Below are 15,760 nucleotides of genomic sequence, written 5' to 3' on the forward strand. Positions count from 1 at the left end.
AACATTTTGAGGAACTGCCAAACTTTTCCATAGAGGCTGCACCACTTTACATTCCCCGCAGTGTTTGAGGGGGCCAGTTTCTCCATATCCTGGGCAACACTTGTCATTGTCTTTTTATTAAGGCCATCCTAGCAGTGTGAAGTGACCGATTTTTTTATGTTTACCTTATAACTTCGTTATAGAAATAGGAACAAATGTAAGAAATAAATTTTCAAAATTAAGGTCACAGTATTTAAGAAGTAAACCATTTACCTCTCAACTTTTACTTACCATAACACAATGAGTCCTCGTTTGGCTTAATGCCCCGGCCAACAGCAAGTAGAGCTCCAGTGCCCATATTCCCTCATCGTAGGTCACTGTTACAGACCCTCGATGTCTGGCACAGTGTTCAGGGCCACTCCAAAGCCTGGACGTGGTACGATTTCAGAGCAGGTTTGAGGACGACTAATTTCTTAAACTGGACCATCCCCTGGGAATGACCCGCTCAAGCCAGCCCACCTGCCCACTGACTCCTGAGTCATCCACCTCTAGATGGCAGCTTCCGGATGACTCTTATCTACTGGTCTAAACTGCCTTGAACTAAGACAAAAAGGTGATAGATAGCAGGTAACAAGCACAGAAATTAGAGCCTGCCACTCGAGATGAGAGTCTGGTTCTAAACATGGCGATTGACTGCTGCCGCCAGCTTCCAACCGTACTCTGCGGTCAGTGGGACGCCTGCAGCTTTGCCCATCAGGCCTACAGGTGCAGCAAGAGTCCAGCCCGAGTCCCCTTGCCGGCTGAACTGGAGTTTTGAAAGAGGTGTATGTACATATATAATTTTTTTTTAACCAATTTAAAACTCACCCTATATCTATCATATGGCAAGTGTATATAATACATTGTGTAATAAACACAAGGGTATAGTTTTCATCACGGTTGGTAAACCTTTAAAGCATCATATAATTCTAAATACTTAGAACTTTAAAAATAATTTAAATAGCTAATGCTGATTTCTTTTCCCCACATTCGCAAGTGACATTTCTCATTACTATATAGAATAGAAAAGGGACATTGCCCATCCGAGTCCCAGCAGAAAGGTTAGCACTTAGTCACTGTCCCCTGATGGTTTGTAAATGGTTTCATAATTTGGTTGAGAGCTGTTAGCCCTGTTTATCTAAATGTGAAATTATTCAAGGCAGAAGTGGTCAAATTTTAGTGGTAATTTCTTAAAGATCATTTTTGTGTGCTTTATAGTATTCGCTCTGTGTCAAGCTCTTTGTGATTCATTTATGAGTTTTTGAGATCTTTACTTGGTCTCGATGTCAAAAATCCATTGGAAGAGGAGTCCCACCACATTCCTGTTAATGTTGTGGCCTCCAAAGCAGGGACCCAGGCCTGTGGTTACGACAGTGATTATGAGGACCCTTGACCCAAATCTTACTTCCACCTCTGGCTCACCACCATCCCCTCCCCCAATACTACTAGAATGTCTTCAGACCACTGATTACCCATCCATTCAGCAGACATTCACGGAGCATCATTTTGGCGTGATACTGACTAACCTCACGTAGGGTATACAGCCGGTGCCTTTAAGCCAAGAGAAGAAAGAATGGAATCAGGATCAGTGGATCACATGCACACACGTGCGTGTACACACGCGCACACATACACACACGAAGGAGAAAAGAAAAGACTCTGTAAACTTGACCCAAAGAGTTCTTGAAGCCATGTCTAGGGAATAGTAAAGTGAGGTATATAATATTTGTTTTACCTCCAAGTTAGGAAAATATTTTAAAGGTAGATTATTATTGAAAGTGTTTTTATTATGATCTGGTAGGATAGTGTGTAATTTTAAGGAATCTGTATTCTGACTCCTTGATCTAACCGTAGGAGTGTCAGGTAAAGGCAGTGCCCCACTTATCAAGTCCGGGTTTTTCTGACGGTTTCTACGCCCTGATCACACAGATTGAGTGAGGTTAAGGGATTCTAGAGCCCAAATCATTACTGCGGTGCCAGTGCACCGAGAGCTTTGCGAGATGTTAGCACAGACGCAGTGATGGCTGTGACCGCTAACCTCCAGGGGAAGGGCACTTCTACGTCACAGCACAATGGCTGCTATTCGTAGTGATGACTTTCAGCCATTAACATTGGTTCAGGACACCATGTTTAAGAAACTTTGATAGCATGTAGTGTTTAGAAAAATTTACATCAGAAGTAGTCTGGTGTCTTGAAGTCCATAAACGGGAAGATTCCCCTGTACAGGGAGCATATTATCTAAAGCCAGGAATGTGAGTTGATGCCATGTCATGACATTCACATGGCAGGACTGGTTCCTGACTGGTTTCAGTTGAACACAACAGTAGACTATAGATAAAACCTGGGAAAATAATCCAGACAATCGGACAATCCACATAAATGCTCCAGAGTAGACGTGTAACACTGCAGCGCCTCGCTGTGTCACGTGCTTCAGGAACATTTCCTACCCTTTCAGTGGAGTGAACCACACCTGGGTCAGATGCCGAGACTGCATGTGTGGCATAGATCTGTTCCCGATTTTGGAGTCGATGGTAGTGTAATACGTCACAGGGCAGGTGGCCATTAATTTTAAAATCTTATGTGAGCTTCCTTGTACTCTTCTTTTGCTTAGAGGATCACAGTAGCTAGCAGTTTTTTTTCTTTCTTGAGGTCTAGTATACTGTGGGTATTTTAAAATACAGGGGTAAGATTTGTGTTTGGAAAGAGCAGATTTATTTAAGTCCTACAGTGTAATTCTGAAATTACATTCCAGGGATACAGAAGTGCCTCGTGCTTCCCCATACAGCCTTCTGTTGTGTTTCATGATTAAAGCATATATATACTTAACGTATTTTGTTTGTAAAATCTGTTTTATAGCTTAATTTGCATATAAGTAATGACCGTTATACCAAATACAGTATACTTAGCTTTTTAAATATGTACAAGAATTCAGTAGCATCGCCATCTTTGTCGTCTCTGAAACCGGAGATGAGGACATTGCCCTGTCTACATCATTAAGATGTTATGTGAAACCCTTGGAAAAATGGCAAGTCTTATTACCAGTACAGTGGAAATTATTAGAATTTGCTGCCTTAAATCTTTGGAACGAGGCAAAGTAGAAATAAGCAGGAGTATAAGTATTAATATGTCCTTAATTGAAGTATCATTCTAAATTTCATTTCATGAAAACCAGTTCGCTTTATTTTAAAAATTCTCCACTTAATTTACGTGCCCCATCTTTAAATTTACCATCACTGTGCAATGTGACATTTTCTTCTCCTTGTGAGCACATGATAGATGCTAATTTTTTCCTTTAGCAGAGCCCATAAGACCAAGGTAAGAAGCCAACAACAGAGTTTGCTGGATGGCAAGTAAAATGAAAATACTGAGCAAAAGAGGCAGTGTTTGGTTTTGCTTTGTTGTTTTTTTTCCCTGAGGACTGGAGTAGACATGTTAGATTAACATATATTTGCTTTTATTTGTGTGTGTGTGTGTGTGTGTGTGTGTGTGTGTGTGCGTGTATGTAATGTCTTTTAGGGGGAACTTGAACGGCAGCTTTTGCAAGCAAATCCAATCCTGGAATCATTTGGAAACGCAAAGACTGTGAAAAATGATAACTCATCTCGTTTTGTAAGTTTAAAAGCACCAGAAACTTTTCATTCCTCAGACTTCTTCTAGTTGAATGTCTACTATGATTAAGCAAATCAAGTACTTTCCTTCCTAACAGATGTAGTATGGAACAGGGCTGTCCAATAGAAATACAATGCGAGTCACGTGTAATTAACATTTTCCTAGTAGTCACATTTTAAAAAGCAAAACAAATGGGAAAGTAATTTTCATCATATGTTTATTATATATAGTTATGTATATAGATAGTTATGTATTCTGTGGATGTATAATTATATAACCTCTCTGAACCTATTTCTTCGTGTTTGATTGGGGATGATATGTAATTATGAGGTTGGCGTGGAGATTAAATGAGATGCGTGCTGAATACTTAACACAGAACCAGGCACAGTGAACACTCAACAAGCGAAGTTGGAATTGGATGTGGTAAATTGTTCTTTTCATACATTACCATTTCTATGGGATGTGGACCTCAGAATAATTTGTCCCTCATATTTTGTCTCCTCAAAAATTTCCTCTCAGCCGTTCGACTCCCTTAATTCGCTGAAAGCTTTACTTTCTTCCTCAGCCTGACCGGCTTGCACGCCTAGTCTGGGGACGTTATCCTGAGTGACAGCCTGCTCAGTGTGACTTACAGGACACGGCCCTCCCCTTTCCAGCTGCTTAGAGTCGACACTTTAATAGCAAATCATTCAACTTCTGTTATTTCTACTTAAGTCATTCGAGTTAATTCTATGTTTTTCCTCCCTCCTCTGATATTAGATGTCTTGGTTAAAGTTAAGAAGGCCAGAATCAGAGACTTCAATTCTAACAATCCCTTGATGGGCAGTTTCTGGAGATCGGGTTCACTGTGACATTCTTTACTCTGGGTCCACACGTTAATCTCCTGACGATGTGGTTTCTGTGATTAGGAGATGCCACCAGATCACAGAGGAGCCAGGAAATACAAAGGTAGCTAGATAACCCTCTGTATTCCTTTGCCCGGGCCGCCAAAACAGAGCACCACAGACTGGGTGGCTTAAACAATAGACATGTATTTTCTCACAATTGGAGGAAGTCTGGGATCAAGGTGTTGGCAGGGTTGGTTTCTTCCAAGGCCTCTCTCCTTGGCCTGTGGACGGCCGTCTCCTGTGAATTCACGTGCTCTTCGCTCTGCATGTGTCTGTGTCTGTTCTTCTCTCATAAGACCCCAGTCATATTGGATCCGGCCCACCCTAGTGACCTCATTTTAGCTTAATTACATCTGTGAAGACCCTTTCTTTAAACACAGTCATGCTCTGAGCTACTAGAGGTTAGGACTTCAACATATGGATTTGGGGATGGGGGACGACTCAGCCCGTAACACCCTCAGAGGTAGTTTAAGTGCAAGAGACTTTAGCCAAGTTATGTAAGAAGTATGGGACTATTTGATTGGAATATTGTTTATTCCCAGTAAGATAAAATCTGAAGATTTGCTTAATCCAAGTTCATTTAGTAATTATTTTAGCTTTTTCTGTACAAAGTGGGATAACAAATGTGCCCGTGTCAGTAGGAAGCATGGCTGTGACTTTTGGCTCTGGGAAACTGAGCTGCTTTGTGAGTTTCTATCATTCTGTGGATCGTCAGCACTGAGCTGGAGCCACAATTAAATCTGAAATTCTTCCTCCTGAAAGCCCTGTGTTTAGTGGCTGTATCCTGGGATGGGAGATACAGTGAGCTACCAGCTTTGGTATGTGAATCTCCGTGAAGATTTTCAAGGACTTCTTAGTGGAAAATGTTTTCTTTTACCACATAAATCAAGTTACCAGTCTATTCTGATTTCTAGCCCCCCCCCCCCCAAACCACACTCTAAATTCAAGAAAAACACTTTTGTACCCATTTGTCTCATTTTTGCCTAGAAAAGATAAATTGCTACTAACCAGTCATGTGTGTCCTTTGGTAAAGAATGTAGTGATTCTGTTACTAAGTGGTAAAGATTCATCTACTGAGGTTTTTGTGTTTGGGACAGATAGATGTGTTGCTATGTAACAAATTCCCCTAAAGACCTAGTGACGTAAAACGTTTATCGTCTCAGCGTTTCTGAGTGCTGGTTCTGGCCCGTGGTCTCCCATGAGGTCGTCATTACCGTGTGATTGGCTAGCGCCGAGGCATCTGAACGCCTGCTGAGCCTGGAGGAGCTTCCCAGCTTACTTGGGTAGCTTTTGGCGAGAAGCCTCAGTTCCACACCTCAGTGGCCTCTCTGCCACGTGACGCTTGCTCACGACATGGCAGCCGGCATCCCCCAGAGCAGGGTGACCCGAGTACCAGAAGGTAGGGGTTATTGAGCACATCTTGGAAGTTGGCTACCAGAGATCATTAGATTTCCATATTGACATATGTAGGTTACAATCTGTAATTTGCATTACTCTAGATCGCTGGGTCTCAATTTGGGGTCCCCTGGGGATCCCACGTTTGCCGTCTCGTGGGTGGAGACCCGACGAGATGTTGCTAAACATCCTACAGTGTACAGGACAGGCCCCACAACAGCATTATCCCCAAATGTCAGTTATATGGAGGTTGAGAAACTCTGCTCTAGTTTGTCCCTTTAACTTGTAGTCTAAATTAAGCTGACCACTTCAAGTCTCCTTAATGCTTGTTATTGACGCATCCTGTTCCAAAGGTTGATAAAATAATTCTGGTGGGAACTTCTTTTACATTCTACTGGTGGGAAGAATTTCTTAGATTGTTTCCTAGCGAGATCGATTCTAGCAAGAATCACCCATTCAGTGTGAATTCTCAACAAACCCTGATTCAGCTGAGGTTCCACCTTCCAAAGTGCTTGTACTACTGAATAATCATCATTAAGTATGCTCAATCTAATACAGTAAAAGCTAATCTTTTTTTTTTTTTTTTTGGAGTATAATTGCTTCACAACGCTGTGTTAGTTCCTGCTGCACGATGAAGTGAATCAGCCATAGGCATACATATATCCCCTCCCTCTTGGACCTCCCTCCCACCTCCACCCCCATCCCACCCATCTAGGTCACCACAGAGCACTGAGCTGAGCTCCCTGTGCTATACAGCAGGTTCCCACTAGCTATCTATTTTACACATGGGTAGTGTATATATGTCAATCCTAACCTCCCAATTCGTCCCACCCTCCCCTTACGCCCCTGTGTCCACATGTCTGTTCTCTGCGTCTGTGTCTCTATTCCTGCCCTGCAAATAGGTTCATCCATACCATTTTTCTAGATTCCACATATATGCGTTAGTATACGATATTTGTTTTTCTCTTTCTGACTTAACGTCACTCTGTGTGACAGACTCTAGGACCAACCACATCTCTACAAATGACCCAATTTCGTTCCATTTCATGGCTGAGTAATATTCCATTGTATATATGTACCACATCTTCTTTATCCATTCCTCTGTCGATGGACACTTAAGTTGTTTCCATGTCCTGGCTATTGTAAATACTGCTGCAATGATCATTGGAGTGGATGTGTCTTTTTGAATTATGGTTTTCTCAGAGTATATGCCCAGTAGTGGGATTGCTGGGTCATATCGTAGTTCTATCTTTAGTCTTTTAAGGAGCCTCCATACAGTTCTCCGTAGTGGCTGTATCAATTTACATTCCCGCCAACAGTGCAAGTGGGTTCCCTTTTCTCTACACCCTCTCCAGCATTTATTGTTTGTGGATTTTTTGATGATGGCCATTTTGACAGGTGTGAGGTGATATCTCATTGTAGTTTTGATTTGCATTTCTCTAATGATTAGTGATGTTGAACATCCTTTCATGTGTTTGTTGGCAGTCTGTATATCTTCTTTGGAGAAATGTCTATTTAGGTCTTCTGACCATTTTTGGACTGGGTTGTTTGATTTTTTTGATACTGAGCTGCTTGTAAATTTTGGAGATTAATCCTTTGTCAGTTGCTTCATTTGCAAATATCTTCTCCCATTCTGAGGGTTGTCTTTTCGTCTTGTTTATGGTTTCCTTTGCTGTGCAAAAGCTTTGAAGTTTCATTAGGTCCCATTTGTTTCTTTTTGTTTTTATTTCCATTTCTCTAGGAGGTGGGTCAAATAGGATCTTGCTGTGATTTATGTCATAGAGTGTTCTGCCTATGTTTTCCCCTAAGAGTTTGATAGTGTCTGGCCTTAACATTTAGGTCTTTAATCCATTTTGAGTTTATTTTTGTGTATGGTGTTAGGGAGTGTTCTAATTTCATTCATATGGTAGTTCTATTTTTAGTTGGTAGTTCTATTTTTAGTTGGTATGCAGGCCTCTCACTGTTGTGGCCTCTCCCGTTGCGGAGCACAGGCTCTGGACGCGCAGGCTCAGCGGCCGTGGCTCACGGGCCCAGCCGCTCCGCGGCCTGTGGGATCTTCCTGGACCGGGGCACGAACCTGTGTCTCCTGCATCGGCAGGCGGACTCTCAACCACTGCGCCACCAGGGAAGCCCTATTTTTAGTTTTTTAATGAACGTCCACACTGTTCTCCATAGTGTCTGTATCAATTTACATTTCCACCAGTAGTGCAAGAGTGTTCCCTTTTCTCCACACCCTCTCCAGCATTTATTGTTTGTAGATTTTTTGATGATGGCCATTTTGACAGGTGTGAGGTGATACCTCACTGTAGTTTTGATTTGCATTTCTCTAGTAATTAGTGATGTTGAGCATCTTTTCATGTGCCTCTTGGCCATGTGTATGTCTTCTTTGGAGAAATGTCTGTTTAGGTCTTCTGCCCATTTTTGGATTGGGTTGTTTGGGTTTTTTTGATACTGAGCTGCATGAGCTGTTTTGTATATTTTGGGGATCAATCCTTTGTCAGTTGCTTCGTTTGTGAAATTTCTTCCCATTCTGAATGTTGTCTTTTTGTCTCGTTTATGTTTTCCTTTGCTGTGCAAAAGCTTTTAAGTTTAATTAGGTCCCACTTGTTTATTTTTGTTTTTATTTTCATTACTCTAAGAGGTGGGTCAAAAAAGATCTTGCTGTGATTTATGTCAGAGTATTTTTCCTATGTTTTCCTCTAAGAGTTTTACAGTATCAGGTGTTACATTTAGGTCTTTAATCCATTTTGAGTTTATTTTTGTGTATGGTGTAAGGGAGTGTTCTAATTTCATTCTTTTACATGTAGCTGTTCAATTTTCCACTGCCTCGCTTATTGAAGAGACTGTCTTTTCTCCATTTTATATTCTTGCCTCCTTTTTCATAAATTAGGTGACCATAGGTGCATGGGTTTATCTCTGGACTTTCTATCCTGTACCATTGATCTATATTTCTGTTTTTATGCCAGTGCCATACTGTCTTGATTACTGTAGTTTTGTAGTATAAAAGCTAATCTTTTTAGAAAAGATTTTTGATTAAGACAGTATTCTTAGCTATTCATTCAACCAAGAAACAAACGTATCTTTAATATTGACTTTGGGCTTTAATTCTTAGAAAGTCAACTTTATATTGATACGTACAGTATTTTTTTAAAGAGTTTAGTAGCTAGCTACTCTTATCATAAGGCATTAAATGCACAATACAACAAGAACTTGATTTTAGCAGGTCCATAAAGAATAGTGAAGTAATTAGTTCCGTTGACTGACTCATATTCAGTTAAAACACCCTTTAGCAGTTTCCTGTGGGTGTTGCCAACACTGTATCTCAGGGGGTTAGAGAGTAGCCAGTGTAGACTCATTTTTAAATTAAATTTTATTAATTTAGATTTTTTGTTGTGCATTTCAGATAACTGTTAAGCACCTATTCTTTGCCAGGCACTTTGCTGCTTACTTGTTATCTCCATTGGATGTCTAATGGATTTCTTGAATTAACAAATGGAACTTTTTTTTCGTTCAAAATTTCTTTTTTTAAGTTTGACGTCAGTAAGTGGTACCATCAAGTCACCCAGTTGCTTAAACTTAAAATAAAAACAACAAAACCTAGAAAAACAAAATACCTAGGAATCATCCTCGATTGAGGATGGCCCACCAAGCCAGGAGTGAATTTTGTGGTTCCACCTCCAGGACATATTTCACATCTGTCCACATTTCTCCTTCTCCCTTCCTTAAACTCCTTGTTCGTCTCAAACCTGGTCTGAGGAGGTTTCCTCTATATCCTCTATCCCAGTGTCCTGCTGATTTCCCTTGTAGCACAGACTGTAGTCGGCACTCTGCTCATCTGTGATCTCTCTGCTGCTAGCATGTAAGATCTCTGGCGGTAGGGACCCCATCCACCTTGCTCTCTGGATCCTTATTTGCCTCTGCCTCCCACGTGTAAGTACATAGTAGGTATATGTATTTATGGAATCCATTGTTACAGTGTGGTTGCCTACTAAGCGCTTGACACTCTTCTATGCCCTGGGAATATATCAGTGCACAAAACAAAGGTCTGCATCCTCACAGAGCTCACCTTCAGTTGAGTTTTACCTTTAATGTGTTTTTGATGACATGCCATCATGTACAGTTGAGCTCAGGGAGTGTTGCACGTGCCAGGCTCTCTGAGAATATGCATGCCCCAGTTTTTTGGTTTTGTTTTTTTTTTTTAATTGAAGCCTAGTTGATTTACAATATCATGTTAGTTTCAGGTGTACAGCAAAGTGATTCAGTTACACATTTTTTTCATATTCTTTTCCATTATAGGTTATTATAAGATATTGAATATCGTTCCCTGTGCTATACAGTAAATCCTTGTTGCTTATCTGTTTTATATGTGGTAGTGTGTATCTGTTAGTCCCATACTCCTAATTTATCCCTCCCCACCCTTCCCTTTTGGTAACCGTAAGTTTGTTTTCTATGTCTGCGAGTCTGTTTCTGTTTTGTAAATAAATTCATTTGTATTATTTTTTAGATTCTACATATAAGCAACATCATGTAATGTGTCTTCCTCTGTCTGACTTACTTCACTCAGTGTGATAATCTCTGGGTCCATCCACGTTGCTGCAAATGGCAACGTTTCATTCTTTTTTATGGATGAGTAGTATTCTGTTGTGTACATATGTACCACATCTTTTTATTCATTCATCTGTTGCTGGACACTTAGGTTGCTTCCATGTCTTGGCTACTGTAAATAGTGCTGCTGTGAACATTGGGGTGCACGTATCTTTTCAAACTAGAGTTTTCGTCTTTTCCGTATATATACCCAGGAGTGGAATTGCTGGATCATATGGTAACTATTTTTACCTTTTTAAGGAACCTCCACCCTGCTTTCCATAGTGCGTATGCCCCAGTTTTAGAAGTGTGGGCAGAAGGTGCGTGGGAGCTGCTGGCCCCACAGCCAGGCCAGCCTGGGGTTGGGGCTGGGATTGGGGTTGGACGTCAGACCGAAAGAGTGACGTGACGTTAGAAGATGAGTTGTGTATACAGTGGAATTCCGTGTGGTCATTACTTACAAGCCACATGCCTGCAGTGAAAATATTAGAAACTATAAAGTCTGTAAATTTTAGAATCCACTTGTTTCCATTTCTTTGATCTGATATAGACAAGTACTTTCCTGAAGAATATCTTTTCTTTCAAGGGTGACTAGCTCATGGTTTGTATTGAAGGGGATTCTTTAGGAGAGCATTGCCCTTATGAAAATAATCGTTCACAATTAGTCCAGCTCTCTGTTTATGGACAAGTGAAATGCGTTCCAGATGGAGGAGATTTATGTAAAATGAATGTCTTGTAATGAAACTTTAGAAACGGAGTTCAGTTTCAAAATGATTGTATCAGCAGATACATCTCATCTTAGAAAGTTTTAGTAGGGATCACTTTCCATATCTGCACAAATCTTTTCCTTTATTTCTTCTATTTTTTTTTTCCTTTGCAAAGATTTAAGCCAATTTGGCAGTTCCGTTTTATGTACCTTGTGGTAGCTAATTAGCCTCTAATTTTTGAAGCTAGATAAAGCCTCCAGGTGCCTCCTTACCCCTTGGCTACCAGGTTACAATGAAAGTGAGTCAGAATTCTGCGCCCTCACGTGTATTATCCGAGCAGGCACCAAAATCAATTTTGTGGGTAAATCGAACGCAGTTGCTGCTCTGTCTTGTGTTGTCTCACTGAGCCTTTCTGTAAAGATTTACCGAGGCAAATGTGACAGTATCAGACACAGAACGTGGTCTGCACCACGCAACCCCCATCCTCCAGATCCACGGCTGCCCTCCCAACCCTGCAGCCCCTGGGGCTCGCTGCAGCCTTGACACCCGGCCCACACCAGACTGGCTGGCGGACGTCTGTATATTTCCAATCAGTCCATGGCTATTAATGTCACTCATTTTTCCCCAGGAATTTCTTAACATCCGTTACACTAAGTAACAGGGCCACTTAGTTCACAAGAAAACTCATTTTACTAATTAACAAAGCTTCTGGTGTAATCTGGAGATTAAGATAGTTGAAGCATTTACAATAGCCATCTGGCCTTGGGATTAAATCCTAACTAATTACTTCCCGAATGGGTTTTCCCATTTAGGGCAAATAGCTGCCTCCAGAGTGGAGATATTTCCTGGAGCAAAACTAATACACGTCCATAGCACGCTATCTATACCTGGAGCAAACTAATACCCGTCCATAGCACGCTATCTGTACCTGGAGCAAACTAATACCCGTCCATAGCACGCTATCTATACCTGGAGCAAACTAATACACGTCCATAGCACGCCTATCTATCTATACCTTGGAGCAAACTAATACACGTCCATAGCACGCTATCTATACCTGGAGCAAACTAATACACGTCCATAGCACGCTATCTATACTAACATGTTTTCAGGTAAATTACAGATCTTATGACAACTTTAAATACCAAATTAGGAAGGGGGAAAGTATTTTCAGAGCATGAAACAAACCTGCATTGTCCCTGCAGTAAGTTGCTAACCCTCTAGAGTTAATAACTATGGATACGTCTTAACCACCCACCGAAAAAGTTCCAGAAAGTCAGTGTCGATTCAGAAGGAATAAAATTCTTTAAGTAAGATGATTTTCTTATTTTCTTGACAGTATCAAAATATCCAAGTTGTCCTATTGCACCTTTTGAGTGAAATTCTTTAGTTTCTGTTTTACATAAGAGAGAGGATTCTAGCCATCTTTGCTGTTCAGACTCTTGCAGTAACATGCTGTCTTAGTTGTCCTTGGATTGGGAAGCAATGTGCATGGCATCAAAATGCATCCTCTATCATTAACACATAATGTACTTGTCCTATTTTTTGCTTTTCCTTTGTTTTTGTTTTTATTGGCGAAATCCTGGTTGAATATTCTGAGTACCATAATCTGACCTATATGGGAATCAAATACAGTGTGGGCATCTTCACCCCAAGTTTCTTCACATCATGTCTAAAAGATGAGAGGACCCAACCCATTTAAAAGTAAAACTGCTTCTTTTCCACTTTAGATTTGTATGTTAATAAAAACGTTAATTCTGAAAGAGTATGTATTATGTATGTGACGGAAAAGCTTTTCAACCTATATATTTTATTTTCTCCCCTGACCCCACCCCAAGACTAACACTGAAGTGATTTCACATCCCTTGGCCTGCCTCTTACCTAATTTGCCAGGATGTTCAACATGAAGGGAAATATTTAAATCCTAGACCATTTGGGGGATATTCAGTAAAGTATTTCCTTTTGGTTCAGAAATTTTGCTTTTTTCTATTGTCAGAGTATCGATACTTGGGTAGATCTCGTAAAATAGCTGAACGTGAGTATCACTTAGCATAGAGAGTTGATAATTTTCAACTTTATAAGGTTTTTTTTTGTTTTGTTAAAGTGTTTTAAAAATAGAACCAAGATTTATTAGTTACTGAGTAGGTTGTTTTCACAGTTACTGGTTTCTTTTGGGGTCAGGACAGGGCCAGAGGGACACCCCCAGTCCACTCTGCCTTCTCCCACATGTAGGCTTTCTCATTCCATCCTCTTTTTTCATTAGTTTTTTGCCTGGCGCTTTTCCTTTAGCCGAAAGATATTTCTCTGGCACTAGCTGTAATAGTTAGAGCAACTACGGATGCCAGTTATAAAAAGGAAAGGGAACCGATTTGGCTAGGGAACTGATGAGCAAATTAGATGTTGTATGTTGGTGACTTTGTTTATCCAGGTAAGTGATCACATGTCTAAATTATTTGGGGACATTTCTTTTTAGGTTACCTGTTCAGAAGCCCGTGTTTTTAGTTCAGAAGAACTAAAAAACTTTAGTTTGTTTTTTTTTCTCCTTTGAATCTAACTTCCTTTTTTAGTTTATTATTTTCTCATGAAGTAAAGGAAAAATAAGTTCACCAAATATAAAATGGACAGTGTTCAATTTAAAAATTTATTAGAGTTCAACATTACCAGTGTGATAACTTTGTCCTTTTGCCCAAATAAAGAATTTCTTTTGTTTAATGAATTTTGAACTTCTAATGTAGAGTGGTAAAGAAAAGGGAATAGGAAGTAGTATAAGAAGTTGAAAGCTTAAACAGCATGTAGATAAATACATAATAAATTAGACAAGTTATTGAAAGCTGAACGTTTTTATTACTATATAATGAATTTTTAAGTGAAATATTCAGTAAGAATTAGGTGAAATGATATGATTTTGATTAACCCTTCTGCAGGGTTAAAGTGAGAAGTTTGAAAAAGTATCTGTTTGAGCAGTTGTGTTGGCAGTGTAATCTTTGCAGCTTTGAAGTAATAACATTGTCTTGACTACTCTCTCTTAAAATAGTAATTTTTTATTAATGAAATAGTGTATAGATGATACAGCTGTTTAAAATTTGGAAAGAATTTTAGTCCTCATTATAACATCAGGACCTGATTTTAGTTTTTGAGGTTTTTTTTTGAGCAGTTCTAATGATTTGTAAGGACTGATAGTTTTGAACTTTATTGTTTCTTAAGGGTCTTCCACAAAACAAGAACAAAAATGACTTATTTTAAAAATACCATAAAACTCATTTTCTCTCATAATTACCATATGAGTCCTTTGGGCTGTTTTATAAATCTAAGAAAAATTAAGGGTTTTAGTGATCTTATTTTTTTCTGTATTTTGTAACATTTTGCTATTTCATCATCCTTGGAATTGATTCATCATTACTCATCAGTTATTCCCAACAGTGTTTAAAAAGACTAAAATAGGGGCTTCCCTGGTGGCACAGTGGTTAAGAATCCACCTGCCAACACAGGGGACACGGGTTCGAGCCCTGGTCCAGGAGGATCCCACATGCCGTGGAGCGGCTAAGCCTGTGTGCCACAGCTACTGAGCCTGCACTGTAGAGCCCACAAGCCAGAACTACTGAGCCCACGTGCCGCAACTACTGAGCCCACGGGTGCGCCTAGAGCCCGTGCTCCGCAGCAAGAGAAGCTACCGCCATGAGAAGCCCAGGCACCGCAACAAAGAGTAACCCCCGCTTGCCGCAACTAGAGAAAGCCCGTGCGCAGCAATGAAGACCCAACGCAGCCAATAAATAAATAAATTATTTATTTATTTAAAAAAAAAAAAAGACTAAAATAATAAGACTAATGGAATTGCCTAGAAGGAGGCTGTAACAGTGACTGTTGCATCATCCTTTCGTTTGCTTATTGTATTGCCCAAAGAATTGCATTATCTTTCAAGAAGGTATGAAAGAATGCTACAGACAGCTTTTTTGTAGTCTGATTTTAGATTTCAGTGAACGTAATTGAAAAAATCAGAAGTTTTCACCTTAACGACAAAGAGCGGTAAAGTGACAGAGGAACACATTTCACAAATAATAGATGAATCCGAAGATGAATGCAAAGAGACAGGCAGCGTTGTAGACTCTGATGACAGTGAAATTGGTTCTGTCTCAGGTTGAGTCTTCAAATGGTGTAGCCTTGAATTTTCTCAAACTCAAGAACAATCTGTTTCTAAAGACAAGAAGGAAATGTGTCATTGGCATCCAGTTATAGTCATTCAACAGGAAGGATTTCCTAACTCAGAATTTTGTAAGAAGAATCTGGACCGCTGGTTTTACTAAACGGCCATGTGACAGTGTTCTTTCATCTTGTGTAATGTTTGTGGATCAGCATTTATGCAGTATGGTTTGTAAAGGGACAAATGCTGAAGGCAGAATTGTATGTGAAAGTGATTGGAAGGAAGTAGACGGTGTAGAAATGAAGAGCTTAGCTGCTCCGTGGCATGTGGGATCTTCCCGGACCGGGGCTCGAACCCGTGTCCCCTGCACTGGCAGGCAGATTCTCAACCACTGCGCCACCAGGGAAGCCCTGTGATCTATT

The 15,760-nt window shown here is 40.2% G+C and overlaps 1 protein-coding gene across 10 annotated transcripts in view; it reads left to right on the forward strand.

The window, feature by feature from the left end:
- MYH10 (myosin heavy chain 10) overlaps positions 1–15,760 on the forward strand; it is a 137,602-nt gene that overhangs the window by 54,607 nt on the left and 67,235 nt on the right. For all 10 annotated transcript variants that reach the window (XM_032618041.1, XM_032618040.1, XM_032618043.1 and 7 more), the window contains one exon: positions 3,535–3,627. In XM_032618041.1, coding sequence (XP_032473932.1) covers positions 3,535–3,627 — 93 coding nt within the window. The remainder of the gene's footprint in view (positions 1–3,534; positions 3,628–15,760) is intronic.

This window comes from Phocoena sinus, chromosome 20 (genome assembly GCF_008692025.1).
Source record: "Phocoena sinus isolate mPhoSin1 chromosome 20, mPhoSin1.pri, whole genome shotgun sequence".
Classification (NCBI taxonomy): Eukaryota; Metazoa; Chordata; class Mammalia; order Artiodactyla; family Phocoenidae; genus Phocoena; species Phocoena sinus.